Consider the following 20,849-nt stretch of genomic DNA (forward strand, 5'->3'; position numbering starts at 1 on the left):
AGTTGAGAAAATGCCTCCTTAATATCCAGCGGTAAAGCATTTTCTTAATCAGTGACTGGGGGCAGCACACTGTGGCTGGGCCAATCCTAGGGCTTGTGGTCCTGGGTTAAGAAAGCAAGTTGAGCAAGCTGGTTAAGCAGCACCCCTGCGCGTCCTCTGCATCATCTCCTGCCGTCAGGTTCCTGCCCTGGTTTCCATCATTGATGAAAAGCAATGATATGAAAGTATAAACCAAATTAACTCTTTCATCCCCAACTTGCTTTCTGGTCATGGTGCTTCACCCTCAGTAAGACGGGAGTGCATCGGTGTCTGTTACACTTATGTGGGTACCCTTGGAGGCCAAAAAAAGGGGGGGGGAGTTGGGAGCCCCTAGAACTAGCATAGACAGTTTACAAGTACCTGAGATGGATGCTGGGAACCGAATTCAGGTCTTCTGGAAGAGCAGCGCTCTTACCTGCTGGGCTAGCTCCAGTCCCTTACCTCACTGTCTGTTGCAGGAGTCCCCTTCCACCATGCATGTGGTGGTCTGAATAGGTTTGGCCCCATAGACTCATGTGTTTGAGTGCTTGGTCCCCAGGAAGTGGCACTATTAGGAGGTGTGGCTTTGTTGGAGTAAGTGTGGCCTTGTTTGAGGAACTGTGTCACTGCAGGGTCAGCTTTGAGGTCTCTTATGCTCAAGCTTGCCCAGTGAGGCACACAGAATCCTACTGCCTGCAGATCAAGATGTAGAACGCTTGGCTCCTCCAGCACTACGTCTGCCTGCATGCTGCCATGCTGATAACGGACTGAGCTTCAAACTGTAAGCCAGCCTCAAATTAAATGTTTTCCTTTGTAAGAGTTGCCATGTTTCTGTCGTTTCTTCACAGCAATAAAACCCACTCTCTGAACTCTGGTCATCAGGTTTGGCAGCAGGTACCTTTTCTAGATGAGCCATCTTCCCCTGCTCTAGATTGTGCCATGTTAGAATGTTTCATTTTAAAAACTGCTCTTTGGGGGCAGAGGAGATAGCTCAGCCTTTAAAAGCACTTGGTGCTCTTCCAGAGGACTTGGTTCCCAGCATCCACACGATGGCTCACAACCATCCCTTACATCCATGGGACGCATACCTTTTCCTGAACCCTGGGGCCACCAGGCACACACTTAGTGCACATATACACATGTAAATAAAACACTCATATCACTAAATAACTAAATCTAAAAAAAAAAAAACCATTAATAAATTAAATGCTGTTTGACATTGGGCTTGTCCATGATCCCTGCACTAGAGAGGCAGAAGCAGAAGCTGAGTTCAAGACCATCCTTGACTACACAGCAGGTTCAAGTGGGGCCTCACAAGCCCCCACCCCAAAACACCAGAAAGTGAAAATAACATCTACAACAAAACAGCTGTTTGCAGTCTCATGCAAAGGAGTATTAGAGATTAGTAGGACAGCACTTCCCACAGTTTCTGAAATGTCACTTTATCCTACACACTTACACAAAGCTGGGTTCTTGGTGTTACTAACTGATTAGAAAATTACTATCATGCTCAGCTCTGAGAAACGAAGCTGCCGCTCTGTAGCACTGGATACTGTGCTTTTCTGTTTGTTACCACTAAGCAAGTGCATCCATCTCGTTACCATGCCAATGTGTACCCGTCTCCAAGAAACTGTAAAGTTAGATGTAGACCAAAGAATTGTCTTAAGTTAGATGTCATAATTTATCTGTTAATGTTTGGTTTGTATCCTTATTTTATCTGCCTACATACTTGGGCCCATCAGTCTCTCAGGTAAAGTCAGTGTGGTTTGCCCACATTTGCAGGGGTCGGGGGAGGGAATGTGGGGAGCGACCTTAAAGTCGTCTAGACTTAACCAGACTGTTCCTGCAAGTCTGGGGACCTTTTCAGACTCTGATTTAAAAGAACAGGGGCCAGAGAGGTGCATAGTGGGTACTGGATGTACGAGCTCAATGCAGTGTGTACCGGAAGCCTCAGCACTCAGCCTGACCCGGGAGCAGAGACAGAAGAACCAGCTGAAAGCTCTCTCTGGCTGGCTAGCGGGTGCACAGAGTTTAGCAAACCAGTTTCTTCAGTGTATGTTTTTCTAGAATAACTTCTACTTCAATGTAAGAAAAGCCATGTCTCCCAGCCCACTGTCCTGAGGCACATTTCCAAAGTCCTCAGATTTTGTTTATCCTTTATCTATCTTCTGGACAGCAGCTCCCTTGACAACTACCACACCACAAAGTGACTCCACTGACTCAAGAATCATTTTACTACTGACATTTTTACTTTAAAAATATGCTCAGTGCCAGGGCATTTTACTTTAAAAATATGCTCAGTTTGAAGTGCCACTTCAAACACAGAAGTGGATGCTCACAGTCAGCTACTGGATAGAACACAGGGCCCCCAATGGAGGAGCTAGAGAAAGTACCCAAGGAGCTAAAGGGATCTGCAACCCTATAGGTGGAACAACAATATGAACTAATCAGTACCCCCGGAGCTCTTGCCTCTAGCTGCATATGTAGCAGAATACGGCCTAGTCGGCCATCATTGGGAAGAGAGGCCCCTTGGTCTTGTGAACTTTATATGCCTCAGTACAGGGGAACGCCAGGGCCAAGAAGCGGGAGTGGGTAGGTTGGGGAGCAGGGTGAGGGGAGGGTATAGGGGACTTTCAGGATAGCATTTGAAATGTAAATGAAGAAAATATCTAGTAAAAAATATTAAAAGGAAAAAATCGGCTCAGTTCCTACAGATGCTTCTGGAAATGGGCTCATCTTACTCCTGAATACAAGCCTGTAACATAGAACCATCTTTAAAGTGTGTATGCATTCTGACGGCCTTCTTCTCTTCTACAAACAGACCCTAAGAATAACAGAGCTGGCTAAGGGACATTTACACCCGAGTTTATCGTACTAATAGTCCAGCAACTTAGACCCCTAACTTCAGGTCTGTCAGGTGACTTCCTGAAGATGGCAAGGGAGTTCCTAGAGTGCCCTTGCTGAACTTTTATTCTGCTACAGTAGCTAGGAACTGCCTCTGAAACAAACTGAACAAACCACTGTATAGCACGAGGTTGCACTTCTTTTGCCTATGTGCTCACTATTCAGAAATCACTGTTATTTTTACTTTTGTGAAAAAAATTCATTAACCCAGGAGTCTATTAATTTGTAGCTCCTCTTGTACAATGCTGTTGAACTTCGGTGAGACTGAATGTGCTCGGGTCCTGAGAGTCAGGCTGAGGAGAAGAACTCAGGGTTCGGCAGCGAACAGAAGCACCTTTTTCTCCCACTAAAGATCAGAAAAGTACATCCTCTCAAGTTCCAAATAGTTACTTACGTCTTATTTAAAGTTTATAAGGACAGGGCAACTGGATTCTGCAGCAGACACTTTAATAAGAAGACAGAATTCACACCAGAGGCACACTCTGGGGAATGTAAATAACCATCACAAGTTACTCTGCTGGGAGAATAAAATGAAGCTCTCTCAGAGCACACATACACAGGAGGGAATGATTTAAAATAGGCTCATGACTTACAATCACATTATACTGTATTAAGCACTTAAAACAGGCATATTAATAAAAAAGGCCAGCTAAAAGGCAGTTGGCCATATGTAACACATCATACAGTCTACAGAGTTCACGGAGAACAGTAATTTTAAGTACTTCATTTCAACACAATAGAAATAACAGGTGAAGTGGGATCTCTGAAAATACTCATTTATATGTATGACAAAATCAAGGGAACTTTACATTTAAACAAGATTACATCGCTGAGGAACCACACAGTAGACAAGCCAACCGCATACACAAGACCACAGTGCTACACAAGTAACCCAGCACTGGATTTTCCGTCCTACGACCTCCACACACTTTACACAACCTTTTCATTACCCAAGGGGGAAAACTTTCCCATCACCCCCTTCTTCAAGAGGAATCAAGAGAAACAAAATATAAAATTCAAAGGTTGTTTTCACCATCCACCTCAAGTGTGGTTTTATGAGGACAAAATATCCCAACGTTACAGATGAATCAAATGTTATCCATAGGGGTTTCCTCATGTATGTACAATGGTTGGGCAAGAATTACTGCATCGGAGAAGGCACGTATCTGTGATTTAAGGCTTAACTGGTATAGTCACGCATGGAAGCCAATGAACACAGTCTGGAAATTCTCTTCTATCAAAACGGAATTTACTCCCAAACTAGCTTTCTAATCTATAAATTTCTGCTCTAGAAACTGCTAATAATTTCCATGTCCACATGTTAAAAAAAAACCCAAAACAAAATAACAAAACCTATCCCTCTTAAGCAGATTTCATTATAAATCAAAACTGCTAGCACAACTGTCAAATTCATAAGTTTAAACACGTCATAAAATATGACTGTGTGATTCCCGGACCTTTATAAATATCTAAACAAAATTACAGTGTTACAGATTAATTTTTAAAGTGTATCTGCAACAAGCTATGGGCCAGTCAGTCACTTATTCGGCTGCCCCTTGTGTGACACTGCAGGACATCATAAAACTTATTCTGTGAAACAGCTTCTTTTTTCTTTAAGATAATACACAAACATGAACTTCTTAAAGATGTTGAATATATTCATATATAAAATATCTGACATTGATACAAATCATGTAAACCTCCCTTGGAAAACTATAGCTGGCCCTCATTTCTGGGACCAAAAAAAGCCTTGAATTTTTATCTTGTCAGTGCAAATCTATATTAAATATTTCAACCTACAGAAATAGCCATAACCTTCACAATACAAAAAGGATTTCTCAAAAAGGAAAATTATTATGTTTAGAATTATAGAAATTATGTTTACATAAAAAATCACCTACCTTCCCATCAAATTTAACAGCTCAATTGTTATGTATGAAAAGGGAAAAATAAAAGCTATCTGTGCAAGAGCCACTACAATGGTGGTCACTCCACGGCCTCCCCAACACTACTTAACTCTTACTAGTTCATTAGTTGTTTAACAATACACCGTTCCTTCTTTTCCAGGGGAGTTTACTGTTCTTCGAGCCAAGATGGAGCGTCCACTCCAGGGGTTTTCAATCTGACATGGAACTGCTTAAGTGTCAGTTCAAGCTGCTTCTGATTCCCGGCGAAGTAGGCAGCAACTGCGCTGTGGAAGAGGACCAGTTGGTTGCGTAGCACTTTGACCTGTGGACAGGGCAGAGGGACAGCATTACACCACAGGCAGCATGGCCGACAGGGAGATTTACTACATCCCTGACTTACACGCCACCCAAAGAACCGCGCTAATAGAGTGACAGTGTTCACAGACACCAAGCACACAATCAGTGTTCAGTGACCTTTGCATTTCCTAAAGGTCAACTTGGGATGTTTCGTTTTTGCATTTTTAGGAACTTGCATTTGGCTAAGAAAACACTCTTAGAGAGCTAATACCCAGTCCTGTTAATCATTTCCAAACAACATTATTGAGAATATTAACAAAGAAATACCATCATATTTCCTTCTGGAATTAAGTATATTTAAACCATGTGAGGTATAGAAAGGGGAACATTATCTACGATTAGCATGTTACAATACACCACCGGATGCATACCAGGCATGGGCAGCACTAAGACGAAGCTTTGCATAAATCTGGGTAGGTCGAATACTTTTAGATGCTGCTTTTTTTTTTTTTTTTGAAAGAAATCAAACAGCAGCAAACATTGCCCAGAAAGTCAGTTCATTTAAACTCATATAACTCAGTTACTTCCAACTACTTATTATTACTTATAGTGATACCAATAACACACCAATACTGATTTTAGATTTACTTTTTACACACCCCCATGAAACTGAAAGGTAAACATTTAAAGAGTTTGATCACAGGCATATAAATAATTTAGTAAGATGTTAATATCTACACATGCAATGGGAAAAGACTGAGTAGTTACTTTACCAAGGAATATAGAGAGGCTAAATAAGCACATGGAAATACTTCCCACATCTTTAGTTACTAGGAAAATCTACAGTAATCCCACACTGTGGCCCCATCACTGCTAAAGATGCAGAGTGACTGAACTCCAGCACCGTTTGTGGAAATGAGAAATGGAAAAGTTTCTTAACAGTTAAGCATCTATTGTGCTTAAAGCGACCCCCATCCTACAGTGAACATAAGCCATGTGACACACAGACAGGCTTTTTGGGGCTAAATTCTAGTTGTGTTTTCACAACAAAACAATATAATACCCACAGCCACAAAAGCAATCTCCAGCCATGAGGAGGCTGATGTGTAAAAGCCATCTAAAGAAAGCACCTGGCTGGCCTTGCTGAAGATAACAGCCTACGTGCAAAGCTTTGACACTACAATGGGAAGGCAACACAAGCAAACAGCCTTCCAAACAGTAACCCAGTATAAACTTCCATCCTCACTTCACACCACAAACCACTGTGTCCTCCAACGCAACTTTAATGTTGTCTTATGCCAAAACAGGTCATTCATGTGTCTGTCAATACTGAGTATGATAACTGAGATGTGTGTTTAGTGTTCGTAGTAATGTCTTAAAAATCAGACATAAATTAAAATAAGAACATTAAAACACTAATTCATTAATCTCAAAACATTAGTAATATCAAAGTAAATCCTCAATACACTTGCTGATTTTAAAAGAGGATAGTTTGATTTTCTGCTTCTTGCTAGCCACCCTGCATCATGTACGCATTCATGTGATGGAGGGAGCCGGTGCTGCTGTCTCTGATGTGCTACCCCTGCTCTGGTTATTAAATAAGAAGAGCTGGGCTGTGGAGATGGCTCGGTGGGAAGAGCATTAGCTATGCGAGCATGAAGAGATGCACTCAAACCTTAGCAACTATATTAGGGGACAAGAGAGAGAAAAGAAAAGAAGCAAGCCGAGCACTACATGCATATCTGCAACCCAAATCCTGAGGCAGTGAGGCAGGGGGATCACTGGGGTTTGTTGGGCACAGCCTCGCTCCATGTCCAGTAAGAAATCCTTTCTTAAAGGAATAAACTTGAGAGCACACTGCAGGACACCCAAGGTCTTCCTGTGACCTCTGCATGCATGCATGGGCAGCCTCGCCCTACCCCAAGCATATAGAGAAACCATTATTAAGTAAAAATAGTAATTAAGCAGTATTAGAAAAGCAGTTGCAAAACAATTTCAAAATAATTAAATTTTGCAAAAATCTTATTACAGGTTAAACAACCCAATTTGAAAAAAAAAATCCCAAATACTACAAAATCCATATCTTAAGTGTTGATTATGACACAAGTAGAAAGTCTCCCACTAGACCTCATGTGTGGTCCAAATGCAGGACTATTGAAAGCAGCACATAGTACACCTTCAGGCTACGTGTGTAACGGTGTATATTTACGCATATTCTGTCCTTAGAACTAGATTTCTTCACCATAACAAATATTCCAAAATACAAGAAACTCTGAAATCCAAAATACACTAGTCCAAGCAGATACTAAGAGACGATATCCACATGGTATGATATTTGTTATGCCTGTACTATAATAATACAGTAATTTTAACACTATAGTGAGCTATTATTTCACTTAATAGTGCATTAAGTAAATCTATTAAATACATTTTGCATCATTTTACTTAACCCATTTTGATGGGGGATGGGCACTGAGGACTGAACTCAAGGTCTTATGGGTTGTGAGGCACATGCTCTAACTGGGTCATGTCTCCAACCCCATAGAGAATCTTTCAAAGAAAAGAAACAGAAAGAAAATCAAGACTTCACAGTTCAAAAAGTCAAGAAATGCCTAAGGCTAAACCTCCTGAGGACAGACTGGAGTGTGAGGAACCTGGAAATCACACTCCTGGATGGCTGCATGCTCTTTCCCCTAGTGTAGCAGCTAGCACTCACAAGACAGCAGACATTGCAGAACACTTCTAAGCAAAAATTAGAGACAGACACTGGGGGTAGGGCACGCCCAATAGCAGCGGTAGTGGGGCAAGAGCCTAGCACGAGGGTTGGAACAAGCAAGAGAGACTCTAAAGTTATAAGGACAACACTAAACTGTGTGCGTGCGTGCGTGCGTGCGTGCGTGTGTGTGTGTGTGTGTGTGTGTTCGTTCACACACATTGCTAAGGACAAAACCCAGAGCCTGTGTATGCTCAGCAAGCACTCTGTCCCTAAACTACATCCCTAGCCTCAACATTAAGCTCTCACAGGTCTTTCTGTACATATAAAGCAGAGAAAAACTTTCTGAACTACTTGTATCTTTAGAAAAAACTTTGTGGTTAAAGGGATAATAAAACAACAAAAGCAGAGACTTAACAAGAGTGAGAAGGGTAACTATTACAGGCAAAAAAAGACAGCCAATTTGACAAAACTTTAAAACTTAACAGCAGAAAGAAAGAAATTGAAAATGAAATATACTAAAGCACAGAGTGCTCACTTACAAAGAACCTTTATGAAGATCTGCTAGTGAACAGCCCAGAGGAGATCTACACAGAGCCACCCCAGCTCGGTCTGTCAAGTGCCCTAAACGTCCCACACAATACTTAATTGTTAAAGGCAGAACAACTCCCACCAGCGACTGCTAAAGGCAGAGATGAACCAGGCTTTCTTAAAGAGCCTGCTCAGAGACGATGCCTGTGGACAACCCTTTCTCCACCCCCACAGCATTCTGGGATGATTAGCACCACGGGGGTCCTACAGTAAGTCCTAGGGTGAGCACTATCCTGTCAACAGCAAAGCGGTAAGACCACAGGCTTCATGCATGCCAGGCCTAAGAGCTATGCTATGCCTCAGCCTTACACACATTTTCCTATTCAGAGAATTAACAACAGGTGTCACCCAGTTAAGATACGTTATGATCTTAGTAAATACAGTCATATTGTGAGGCACTTCAAAGTAATTACCTCGTCTCCCAGTAAGTCTAGGAAACAAGAGTTGCATTAAATCTACCCAAATCCTGGAGCAAAAGACTAGCGTAAGCACATGCAGACAGGTGCCAAGTATTAACTTTTCTCCCCAAACCCTGCTATTTCAAAATCAACATTTGGTGTTTTCCTTGTCTGTCACCGAGCTTTGTAGGAAGCCACCAGAAGAAAAGGCAGATGTGAGCAGGCAGATGTGAGCAGGCCCCCTCAGCCCACCACTAGGTTCCTGAAGTATCACATCATCAGCTCACAGGCCTGTCAGGCCAAAGCAACTACAGGCAGAGAAGGTGGCACTGGGAAGGCAGTGAGAACAAGAAGACAGTGTGGTCAGGGAAGGGGAGTTCAGGGGAGGGGAGGTCAGGGGAGGAGAGGTCAGGGGAGGGGAGGTGAGGTCAGGGGAGGGGAGGTCCACATCTTACTCGTTTGATTCAATTAGGGAAGTGGGGGTAGAAAGCTAATAAGGCACTGCCTCGTTGATCTCCAAGAAACGAAGACAAGAGTCTTGTGACCTCAGTTTCTTCAAAAACACAGAACTGTTCTTATATTATGCTTTTGTGCCCCTTCAGGGTATCAGATAGGAGTGAATTTACTTCAAGTTATTCATCACAACTGGCTATTATTATTTGCTTATATGCCTCTATGGAAAAATGTTTTGCCCCTTGTGGCTTGCCCTTATGATTGGACACTTTACTCACGTGACTCATCTTGACCTTCAGAGTATAAATTGCCAGATGCTCTGAATAAAGCTGGCTATTGCATGAGACTTAAGTTTCCCTCACGTATCAGTTCTATCCTTCCAGGGCCCACTGATCCTAGAGCAGTAAGCACTCTCTAAAACAACAAAATTGTGTATTACATAGATAAAAATATATACTATACAAAATCCTTGTAACAAGTGTTCTCCATTTACAGACTTCTCACAGAGCAGTGACCACTGACTAAATGCCGGGCACTTTAGATTCATCCATGGGGTGTTTCTGTGAGGGTAACTAAAGCCAGTAGCAGTGCAATACAACCAAATGCTGTACTGAAGAAGGGTCTGGTGACATGGGGAGGGGACAGATGGGAAGGAAGAAATATGAAAGTTGTTAGGGAAATGAAGCCATGTATGTCATTCGCACGAACACCTGAGTTCTTAAAGCTAGTTTTCAAAAGAAGCTAGGTGAGTAAGCAGCAGTCCTCTAGACGAGTTTGATGGCCATGGGCTTGAGAGCACTGGATACACTGAGGTCCAGAGACAGGCTAAAGCAGACATTTCCCAGAAATGGTCCAGAAAACAGTGAACAGAATCCCTCTCACACCATGTCTTCATTCCTGACCTGTACAGAGTCAGTTCTAACCACTCAGGTGCTCCTGGATGCAGAAGGACAGTGTTGGGAGTGTAGGCGGGTATTATGGGAAGTTAACTCTTTAAAGGTCTCGATCAGACCACACCGCTCCCTGAGCTAGTGACAAAATAGAGACAAGAGTGGACAGAGTCACCCAGGGAGCAGAAAGCCTTGTGCTCTGGCATTTGGACACTGTGTAATATAGAACTGACTGAAAGCAAAGGCCCATTCACAGTCACCACTATTCACAAAACTGTTTTCTTAAATAAAGCAATGTATTATGGACATCATGGAAAACTAAATTTTAAGAAAAATTATGAGTCTAAATTACAAAATTCTGATCTCATTTACCTAGGAGAAATGTTTTAATGAAATTTATAAATTCTTTTAAAAACTGCAAGCAGTAACATGCTCAGCTTTAAGGAGGAGGAAGGGCTGGGCAAAGCTCATTCCGAGTACCTGCTTAGCATGTGTAAGCCAAGGGTTCAATGCAGTTCCACAAAGAGAAAAATCTGGATTTTTAGTTTAAGAGGACAGAAAACCAGAATGCTTTTTAAGTTTAAGATTTTTTTTTTTAAATCACCCTTATCAAGTAGTTGTTTTGACCACACATAACAAAGCACAGACAAGTTCTGACAGGAGCAAAGTGCCAAGTTACGACAAGAACCCAGAAAGCTCCCAAGAAGCAGAGTTCAACTCAAACACTGCTATTATCTTGAGATTTTACTCCGAACTCTTCTCAAAATATAACTAATCCAAGAGACAGAAACTATTAAGATTTAGTCTAGGACAGTAGTACCCCATTTCTAACCTCAAACTGACCTCTTATATACAACACAAAATTACAACATCTGGCAAACCAACTTGGAAGATGCTCAAGGCTAGCAGTATCAGTGAAATGTGGAGCTGAGAAGCCCACAGACACCACCACCATTTATAGAATAGTGCAGCACCATGGATTAGAAGCACACACATTTGTAGGCAAGTCCTCTTGAAAGTAGAAGACAGTTCTATTTATTACATTCTACCATATCCACCAGAAACCTGAAACTCCAACTCTACCCTGCACATAAACTGGCTACTTCTAACCAGGAAGAATCAGAAGACATACATGCCTATGAAGTCCTAACATTTAAGTAGTGGGGATAGGAGGAGAGTTAGAAACTCAAGGTAACTCTCAGCTATACTGTGAGTTCAAGGCTAACTAGCCTGGGCTACATGAGACACTGTCTCTAAAACCCAAACACCAAATCCCTAAACCTATCAACCAAGCATCTGCCCTTAGAGCACATTACTTTGTTGGAAATAGGAGTGCAACTGGTAAGTAACCTGGTCAGCCTGATGTGGCTGTCCTGCAGCTCAGGCCATCTCCACTCATCTTCTCAAACTGCTCTAAGCAGTTCTGGGTAAGGCAGATTTAGATAAGTCTAATTTCAAAATCAACCCTCAATTCACAGTTCTCTTTGCTCATAGTTCATGGACATTTTTGTCTGATTCTGAAGGGAGGGGGAGGCAATACCACAACCACAAAACACTTCCCCTTTACTTGGATTTAGAAGAAAACACAGTAATGTGGAAGGCATTTAGCCCCAAGCTGGAAACACTACCCATGAGCACATAGCGTCTTCCTCCTTTGTCGTGTAAGGACGACGGAGGTAGCCCGTGCTTGCGTTAGCTCACTTTCTCCCTTAGCACACAACTGGTCACCAGGCTTTGCAGCAACCCGGGAATCACAGGCCCTGGCTGTACTCGGAAAATAGAACTCTAGTTTGAGACTTAATTTGGAGAAATGGTGAGGCATGTTATTAAAAGGATATTCTAGCTGTATATATTTTCCTTTTTCCTTAGAAGAAAATTTAACTTGAAACATCTCTGTGTGTGTGTCCACATAGACCAGAGCAAATGTGTAACACTCCAAGGACAAACCGCAGCAGTTACTTCTCTCCTTACACCGTGGAGCTCTCCAGGAGTAAATCTGTCACCTGCTGAAACATCTCATTAGTCCAGTATTTGCTTTGAAAAAGGAGGGACTGGGTTTTGTTTGTTTGTTTGTTTCTGTGGCTTTTTAGGTGGAGTGTCATCATCTTACTGTATCGCCCATGCTGGTCTAGAACTCATGATCCTCCTGCTTCAGCCTCTTGAGCAGCTGAGATTACAGCTATACCTGGCTTAGGTAGAACATTTATATGGATTAAAAAATTTAATATGGCTGTGTGTGGTGGTACACACCTTTAATCCCAGCACCCGGGAGGCAGAAGCAGGTGGTCTCTGAGTTCAAGGCCACCCTGTTCTACAGATGAGTTCTAGAACAGCCATGGATACAAAGAGAAACCCCAGAATGTAAAACTCCCTCCTGGAGAGAGGCTCAGAAGGCTCCCAAGAAAGCTACGAGTATCTTAAGACACTAAACCTTACCACAGAAGCGTCTCTATATCCATGCTCATTCACAGTCATTGTTTTACCACTGACAACAGCGAAGAGATAAAGCACCAAGTGGCCAGCAACAGATAAAGAAAATGGAGGACTTATATACAATGGAATTTTAGTCAGCTGTAAAAAAATAGGATCATAATATTTTTAGGAAAATGGATGGAAAAACATTAACCATTAGGTTAAGTAAAGCAAGACAGATTAAGAACGACAAATACTGCATATTCTGTCTTCCTGGTGAGTATAAAAAAGAAGTAAAAAGGAATAGGAAAGGTAGGGGAGGGGAGGGGAGGGGAGGGAAGGGAAGGGAAGAAACATGACTGCTCCTAGGTATGGTGGAGGAAAAGGTTTATTATAGATATGTGGGAGAGCATAGCCAGAGGCAGGAACTTCTGGAAGAGTGCAGAGTATACAAGACCCTGAACTATGTGAGGAGAGGGGGAGGGGGAAGAGAGGGGAGCCAGGTACAGTAGCCAGGAAGACCAAAGGAATGAGAGTGGGTGATCAAAATGACATGGATAAGCTACATGGATAAAGGAATGTTCACAGGATCCAAATGTAGGTAGATCACACACTTTTGTGCTCAGCATCACACATTAGGTGATCAAGAATGCTACCATTTTAGGCAAGAGTATAAACAACTATTGTTATATCAACCTCAGACTTGGAATAACTGATTTATTTATTTACAAGAATAACTGATTTTTTTAAATGTGAATTGTTCTTTTTGCTATTGAACTCTCTATCCAAAATCCAGTCTATCCTTCTCTGATCCCCACCATCTTTTAAGTCATTAAAATATAAACTAATGAAACAAACCTGCATTTGATGGTCATAGCTAATTAACAGTCTTAAGGTAAGACTAATTTTATCTTTCTTAAAAACAAACCCCTACCTTTTAGATTTGCACCCTAAATGGTTTTATTGGATGATTTTGAACATTTAACCCTATCCCCAACATATGCATTAGCTTTAAATACCTGCCATTTGCCTTCTCTTTCCTAGTGCTGAGTTCTAGCATCCGGGCCTCAAGCACACTGGACAAGCTCCCTACCATTAGCTACACTCCCAGCCTCAGATTAACCTTGAACCATGTATCTCACATTCTTGGTGGCCCCAGCACACAAGAACTGTTTTAAACAAGTGAGCTGCTTGAGCTAATCTGCTTCTTTCTGTATCAACAATAAGCAAGAAAGCCAGTCAGAGCCAGTGGTTCAAGCCAGTGAGTCAGGCTCGATGGCTGAGCAGTTCCTGCAGTAGACCTCCACTGTGGGGAAGAGTGCACACATTGTGGTGAATGCCTGAACCATCATTGAATGTCAGGAAGGCTTAAAGGAGGGCTCGGTACCTATTTTCACAGACTCCCCAGAGCACCAAAAATGATGGGGTTTGTTCTTTTTACTAAAGTGGCCTATATTTTGCTTTGAGACTTGAAAGAACAAATGGCAGATAAACAAGCTGCTTTAGGTCACAAAATACCTCAAACAACATTATTTAAAGGTCTAAAAGGAGAAATGATGGAAGGTGAAACATTCCAAGAATCTACTTAACTCAGTCCTCACTGCTACAAACCCAGTGTTGTTTAGCAAACAACGAAGGGCACATCAGAGAGTAGTATAGATTGTGTAAGTTAAAGGCAAGCAACCACATCATGGGGAGGGAAGGCAGAAAACATAGATTAAAGTGGAACGTGGTTCTGACAAAGGAAGAATAACAAATTCAAATATGGCCATTTTTGTCCCTGATGTTCTTTCAGACAGGAACAATTCTGGGTCAGAGTTTTTGACTGTGGGATGACAACCCCATCCCTCCACTTGATGGCCTGTCTTTCTCCTGGAGGTAGACTCTACAAGTTTCCTCTCCCCACTGTATGCCCTGTTTTTTAAAGACAGGCTCTCTTCACTGAACTTGGAGCTTACTGCTCAGCTGTTGGCTGGCCAGTGACGCCCCCACCCCGCCCCAGCCCTATCCTCCTGTGTCTGCCTCACAGTGCCGAGGTTGCAAATGCATGCTGTGGATCTGAACTTAGGTCCTCATACATGCAGATACTTACACCCAAGTAATGGACTGAAGTTGGGGACCCCATGGTTGAATTAGGGAAGCTGAGGAGGAGAGCAACCCCATAGGAAGACCAGCAGTCTCAACTAACCTGGACCCCCAAGATCTCTCAAACACTGAGCCATGAACCAGGCAGCATACACCAGCTGATATGAGGTTCCTGACACATAGACAGCAGAGGATTGCTTGGTCTGGCCTCAGTGAGAAAAGATGCGCCTAACCCTGCAAAGAGTTGAGGCCCCAGGGAGTTGCAAGGCCTGGTGGGGGGAGGGAGGAGGGGGGAGGGGATATACTCTTGGAGACAGGAGTGGGGGTGGGGAGGAGGAATGGGATAACAACTGGACTATAAAAAAAAGTAATACAAAAAAATTTTAGAAAGGACCTGGCTAGTGGCGAAGTTATCAACATTCATATTACTTTAGACCAGGGCTCTTCTAAGTACTCTATCAGTGATAATGTCAACAAATATGTAAATATTGATACAATACTATCCATCAAAATACTAAACAATGTAACTGATTAATACCTCTGAGACTGAAATGAACATAATCTGTGGACCTTAGCTAATGAGTGCTTTAAAAGGCTGTGCTACTTCGATCATGTTGGGCAATCTCTCTGATAATCTACTTAGCTTTCTTTTTTCTATCACTGTATGCTTCCAGGTGAGTATTTTCATCACAGTCTCTTTAAAAATGGAATAATATTTCTAGACATGGTAGAACCCAAAGAAATATGTTATTCTGCAGATGTTACGGTAGCTATGGGCTTAAAGAAAACAAGAAGGTAATAATTTAATATGGCCCTTTGATGTCATGAGGGAACATATAAATATAGTTTTCTAGAAGTAAATAAAAATAATTGCTACAGTTTAAATCTTTAATGTCCCCAAAGGACCATGTGTAAAAGGCCTGGCTGCCAGCCTATGGCACTACTGGGGATAGTAGAATCTTTAAGTGTGGCCTTAGGCCAGGCACAGGGCACATACCTGCTTAGCTAAAACCTCAGGAGCAGAGCTAATCATTAATACAAGGCCAGCCCTTTTCTATCTACTAAACCCTACCTCAAAAATAAAAACAACAGCTGGCTGTGGGGTTGTACACAGAGGCATGACAATCTCTGTGAATCTGAAGCCAGCCTGGTCTACATAGCAAGTTCCAGGACAGCTAGGGCTTTAGTGAGCCCTTGTCTCAAAACAATAAAGCAGAATAAAAACTAAACCTAACCCCCAGAGCTGTGTCTCTAGTTGCATATGTAGCAGAGGATGGCCTAATTGGCCATCAGTGGGAGGAGAGGCCCTTGGTATTGTGAAGATCATATGCCCCAGTACAGGGGAATGCCAGGGCCAGGAAGTGGGAGTAGGTGGGTTGGGAGCAGGGCGGAGGTAGGGTATAGGGGACTTTGGGGATAGCATCTGAAATGTAAATGAAGAAAATATCTAATAAAAAAATGCCTTAAATAAAAAACAAAAAACAAAAAACCTAAACCTACCACAAACAAAGGTAGAAAAACCAAAGCAGTGGGGCCTAGTAAGGAAATAGGGTCACAATGGCTGCCACAGGGTAAGCAGTTTTGTCTGACACATCCTCCTGTTGGGGTGCACCTTATTACTGAGACCTCTGCGACTGTGAGCCAACCTGACCTTTTCACTTTATAAATGGGTTGTCTCAGGTATATGCTACAGTCACAGACTGACTGCATGCCAGTTTTCAGAGGGCACCAGGAAGCAAGCATGGTTGAAGGCCTGTCGGGTTTCAGAGGAAGCAGACAGCATAGGAAGAGGAACTGTTTCCATGAATCCACTCACAGGACAGAGCAACACCGAGCTGCACCATGGCTGCTCTCTCATTTACAACTACAATCTTCACAGAACACTAAGAAGACATGTCAAACACAGGAACAGATCCTTCACACAAAGGAAAACTCAAGGGCCGAGAACACAGCTCAGTAGTAGACCACTCACCCACCCAGCATGCCCAGGGCTTGGATTCAATCCCTAGCCCCCCCATCCCCCAAGTCCCCCAACCCCAAAAGAAGCACACAATAAAACCAGGACCAGCCTCTGTCTCCTAATGCTGTGATTACAGGCATGGACCACTAAACCCTCCGTTATTTAACTATTTAAAGTCCTTGTTTTCCAACTTCAATCTGAAGATCAGAGTTGAACACAAGTATTTTTTACCCACCCAGTTGTTATATTCGAGAGCATGCATGACTCAGTATGATTGATGAATCCTGTCACAGGAATTATGTATCTAAACTCAATTAGTTATGAACCAAATTCCTTCATGCAATTGTCATGAAAAAGTTCTTAGAAACAAATCATTTCTGCGAATTTAAGTGACTATTCTAAAATCCATGAAAAACTATCAGAAAGCAAGTAAATTTACCTTATTTTCCTCGAGAAATTTCAATTTGACAGAAACATCACTGCGCATTTTATCATATTTTTCCTTATGTATTTGGAACAGATGCTGCGACTGCTCAATTTTTGGCAGAGTGTTTGCATCACGTGGCCCAAGGTTCAGTTCTTCCAAATCAGTGCGGTACGCATCATATTCAACTCTGAAAGAAGAGAGTAAAGAATGCATACCCGAAAACACTGGGACAGTCAAGAGATGGACTGGAAAACAACAGTCTCATATTAATACTCACCCCCACCCCCCAGTCTACAACTGATGCTTTTTAAATTATCTTTCCCTAAAAATAAAGAGCTGTTAATACACAAAGGGGCTGGGGACCTCAGTGTAGAACACTGTAACATGTAAGCATGCACACATGGATGCATGAATAGGGAGGAGCCACTTCTCACTCTTATCTACTATTTCTTCCCTAAATTTACAATATTAATTGACAAAATCTTCAACAGTTAGCAACTACTTAAATTTAAAAAAAAAAACCCAACCTTAACAGATGCCAAACCAAGTTCAAAGTAGTTATCAATCCTTAATGTGAACTGGCTACTAATGATGAGACAAAGTTGGTGAAACCAGCCAACTTAGAATGCCTAGCAAAACTGCTGAGAGAAGTCACACCGAGTGCTACCAAAGCATGGCATGCATGCCCTTTTAAATGTTCTCATCACTGTATTTAAATAATAAATATTCACACTGAAAATACCATTGCTGCAACATGTAATGAATGTAGAAAATTGCTAATGAGCTACTTTATATCTGAAGGCTGGGTACCGACTCTTGGAAAGCCCCTGTATATTTTCTAGATCATCATATTCCAACAGATACTGGTCACATTTTTGTGTTTGACAGGCACATATGATAGTACAATGCTGATGGATTGTGGTTACAGCAGCATCTATAACGTGAAAATGACATCTCCTATAGACACTATGGCCTGGTTCTGTGAGATGCTTTGCCTTAATGATTCTAAAATTGTTACTCTATCAACCTCACTCCGTGATCTCCCAGCAGCTACACAGCACCTCTGTCATAGCCCTGTGGAAGTTAACAGTACTGCTATGGAAAGCAATGACCCAGCTGCCTCAAGTATTCTGTACTCAACTAAAAGAAAGCAAGTGACCTCTAATTTACTAAAAAACAGTCCATGTGCTACAGCCAAAGGTCTTTATTCAGATATCAACAGGGAGATTCATATCTTCTAGTCCCAAGAATGAAGACTATGTTAAGCAATAAACTATATTGTATACCTTAACTTGAAAAGTAATATGTCAGACCCTCACATTCAACCCTAGTTTGTCTGTTACTTATTTTGGGGTTTTTGAGACTGTCTCTATATAGCCCTGGATGTTTTGGAATTCACTCTGAAGCCCAGGCTGGCCTTGAACTCACAGATATTGGCCAGCTTCTGTTTCCCAAGATTTTTTAAGATTTTACTTTTTACTTTTCTCGAGACAAGGTTTCCCTGTGTAGCTTTCACTGTCCTAAACTCACTCTAAAAACCAGGCCGGCCTCAAAGTCAGATACCTGTTTGTTCTGCCTCCTGGATACTGGAATAAAGGTGTGTGGCCTGTGCCTGGCATCCAAGCCCTGCTTATTTTTAACCTGTACTAAATTTAACAAACTAGATCTTTCTGGGCTGACGAGGACCACTGATTCGCTCACTGAATGGTGACCCACGCTGGCATCTTCTGTGTTTCCAGTGAGCTGAGTTCATCCTCAATATGCTTGTGAGGACCCAATTGCAACAAAACGGCATAATGCAAACTATTATTATAGACAGGGAGTGACTGGACATTTAAGAAAGTGTTTCTAAGAACAAAAATATGACACAATTAAAATTTGAAGGATGGTAAAAGAGTATATTAGGCAATAAAATTGGTAGAATGCCTCCAAAAGAGAAAAGTGTGGGCACGGGCATAGACAGATGAGAATTAATTCAGTGTATTACAATCCAAAATTAATGTCCAGTACTGGAAGACATTTCAATTAGAATAGTAGGCAGCCTCCCGAGAGGCAGGATTTTTCCCTGTCCAATTACATTAAAATATTACTTCAGCAGGAGGCCTGTGATTGGACGGGGAAAAGGGAGGTGGAGCTAAGAGTTGCAGAGACAGAAGAGTGAGGAGAGAGAAAAAGCCAAGATGGAGTTGGAGGGACAGGAAGAAGAACCTGAAGCAGCGTGGCTTTAAATAGCCACAGGTAGTTATGACAGCATAAAGGTCTGAATAACTGGGATAATTTGTCTAATCTAGGTGGGCAGCTTTTATCATTATCAATTGGTCCTGAATTTATTGTATTGGTAACTTGTGAATTGAGAATTTATTGATATATAAATCTGACTTGTTAATTATAAACTTCTATAGTTTTGTTTCTACCATGTTGCTGGGTGTTGTAGTGGCTGATTGCAGGGTGGAAGGTCGTTGGGTGGGGCTGGAGAACCAGCAAAGGGAACATGGGAGCTCTGACCCTGCCGGATAGTTGGTGGGCAGAGAGTAGCCCGGCGGGACCTCGCTGGGAAAGAGAGTGGCCCGCAGTAGTGCAGTAAGCATGCAAATCTTCTTTAATATTTCCTGTAACACCCACAGTTCCTGATAAACAGTTCGGAGGTAAGCCAGCAAGAATAAGCAGTAAAAAGCCACTGAAGAGCTGTGATTTGCCCTGACTTCATTTGTTTAGGATAAAGAGCTGGCCCTCTAATGGTATAGCAGGGAGATGGACTGGGTAGACTAAAAAAATGTGCCAGTCTCAAGACTAAGGGGAATAAGACGTCTCAGAACTAGAACAAAGGCAGTAAGGATTTAGACAGGCATAAAGAGCCAATGGGGTAGGACAAACTTAAATTTGGCAACAAGTTAGTTAAACCCATGGGTTTAGAGGCTAAACTACCTTTCACTCGCTTTCCTGTCTTCAGTTTGCATTGCATTTTTTGTGTTTCCATTTTTCATTTATGAATAGGAACAATAATTACTATAAAACTTCATACCCATGTGTATTATATGACATTGGGCAATAATCAAAACCTTTAGAATGCTTAGTATTAAAAAAGGAAGAGCTAAAAGCAAGCTACAAACAAAAAAGTAGAAGCAAACTAAAGCTGGTAGGATGTCATGAGCGAGGCATTTCTTAAGATAGCAGCGCTGGCTGAGATAGATAAAAAGTTCCAATAGTGACCTCACACTCCTTAGCTTTGACACTCATTTTGTAAAAGGGAAAAGCAGAACTTCCCAGCAAAGCTTCTCTAAAAGCACTCAGTGCCACCCAGGGATGGGCACTCAGCCTTCCAGGCACAACTTTCACCTCAAGATCGCCAGCCTGAGCTTGTACTCTCAGGAGAACAGGTGTCCGAATCTGAAAAGGTTGCAATTGTCTGCCTTGTTGGTGCTGCTGTGGAGAAACACTGACCGGGCTGTTAGAGGAGGCCAGGAAGGACTTGTACACAATGCAGATGGGGTTAACAGACCACCCAGCATCCGCCTTAATTACCACTTCTAATGCTGGTCATATGGATGACCCTTGCCCTAAAAGGCAGTAAATTTGTCAAACAAAAAAGAAACTGCTACTTAAAACTTTGAAGTTTGGACTCTTCTTCAATATTGTCCCTTAAGAAGCCAATGTCCAAGTATCACTATTAACCAAGCCCTCAGAGAATTGATAAGCAGAGATCAAGCCCCAAGGTAAACTTAGAGAATATGCTAGTATAATTTGAATGAAAAAGGATGCTTATGGGATGACATCATTGCCAGTTTGTCAGGCAC

At 42.1% G+C, this 20,849-nt stretch overlaps 1 protein-coding gene across 4 annotated transcripts in view; it reads right to left on the reverse strand.

The window, feature by feature from the left end:
• Positions 1-3,352: 3,352 nt before the first annotated feature.
• Arfip1 (ADP-ribosylation factor interacting protein 1) overlaps positions 3,353-20,849 on the reverse strand; it is an 86,659-nt gene continuing 69,162 nt past the window's right edge. For all 4 annotated transcript variants that reach the window (XM_006502484.3, NM_001293801.1, NM_001081093.2 and 1 more), the window contains 2 exons: positions 17,068-17,242; positions 3,353-5,151 (listed from right to left, as the gene is read on the reverse strand). In XM_006502484.3, the coding sequence (XP_006502547.1) occupies positions 4,996-5,151; positions 17,068-17,242 (331 nt within the window). In that variant the 3' untranslated portion in view covers positions 3,353-4,995. The remainder of the gene's footprint in view (positions 5,152-17,067; positions 17,243-20,849) is intronic.

Source organism: Mus musculus, chromosome 3 (genome assembly GCF_000001635.26).
Source record: "Mus musculus strain C57BL/6J chromosome 3, GRCm38.p6 C57BL/6J".
Classification (NCBI taxonomy): Eukaryota; Metazoa; Chordata; class Mammalia; order Rodentia; family Muridae; genus Mus; species Mus musculus.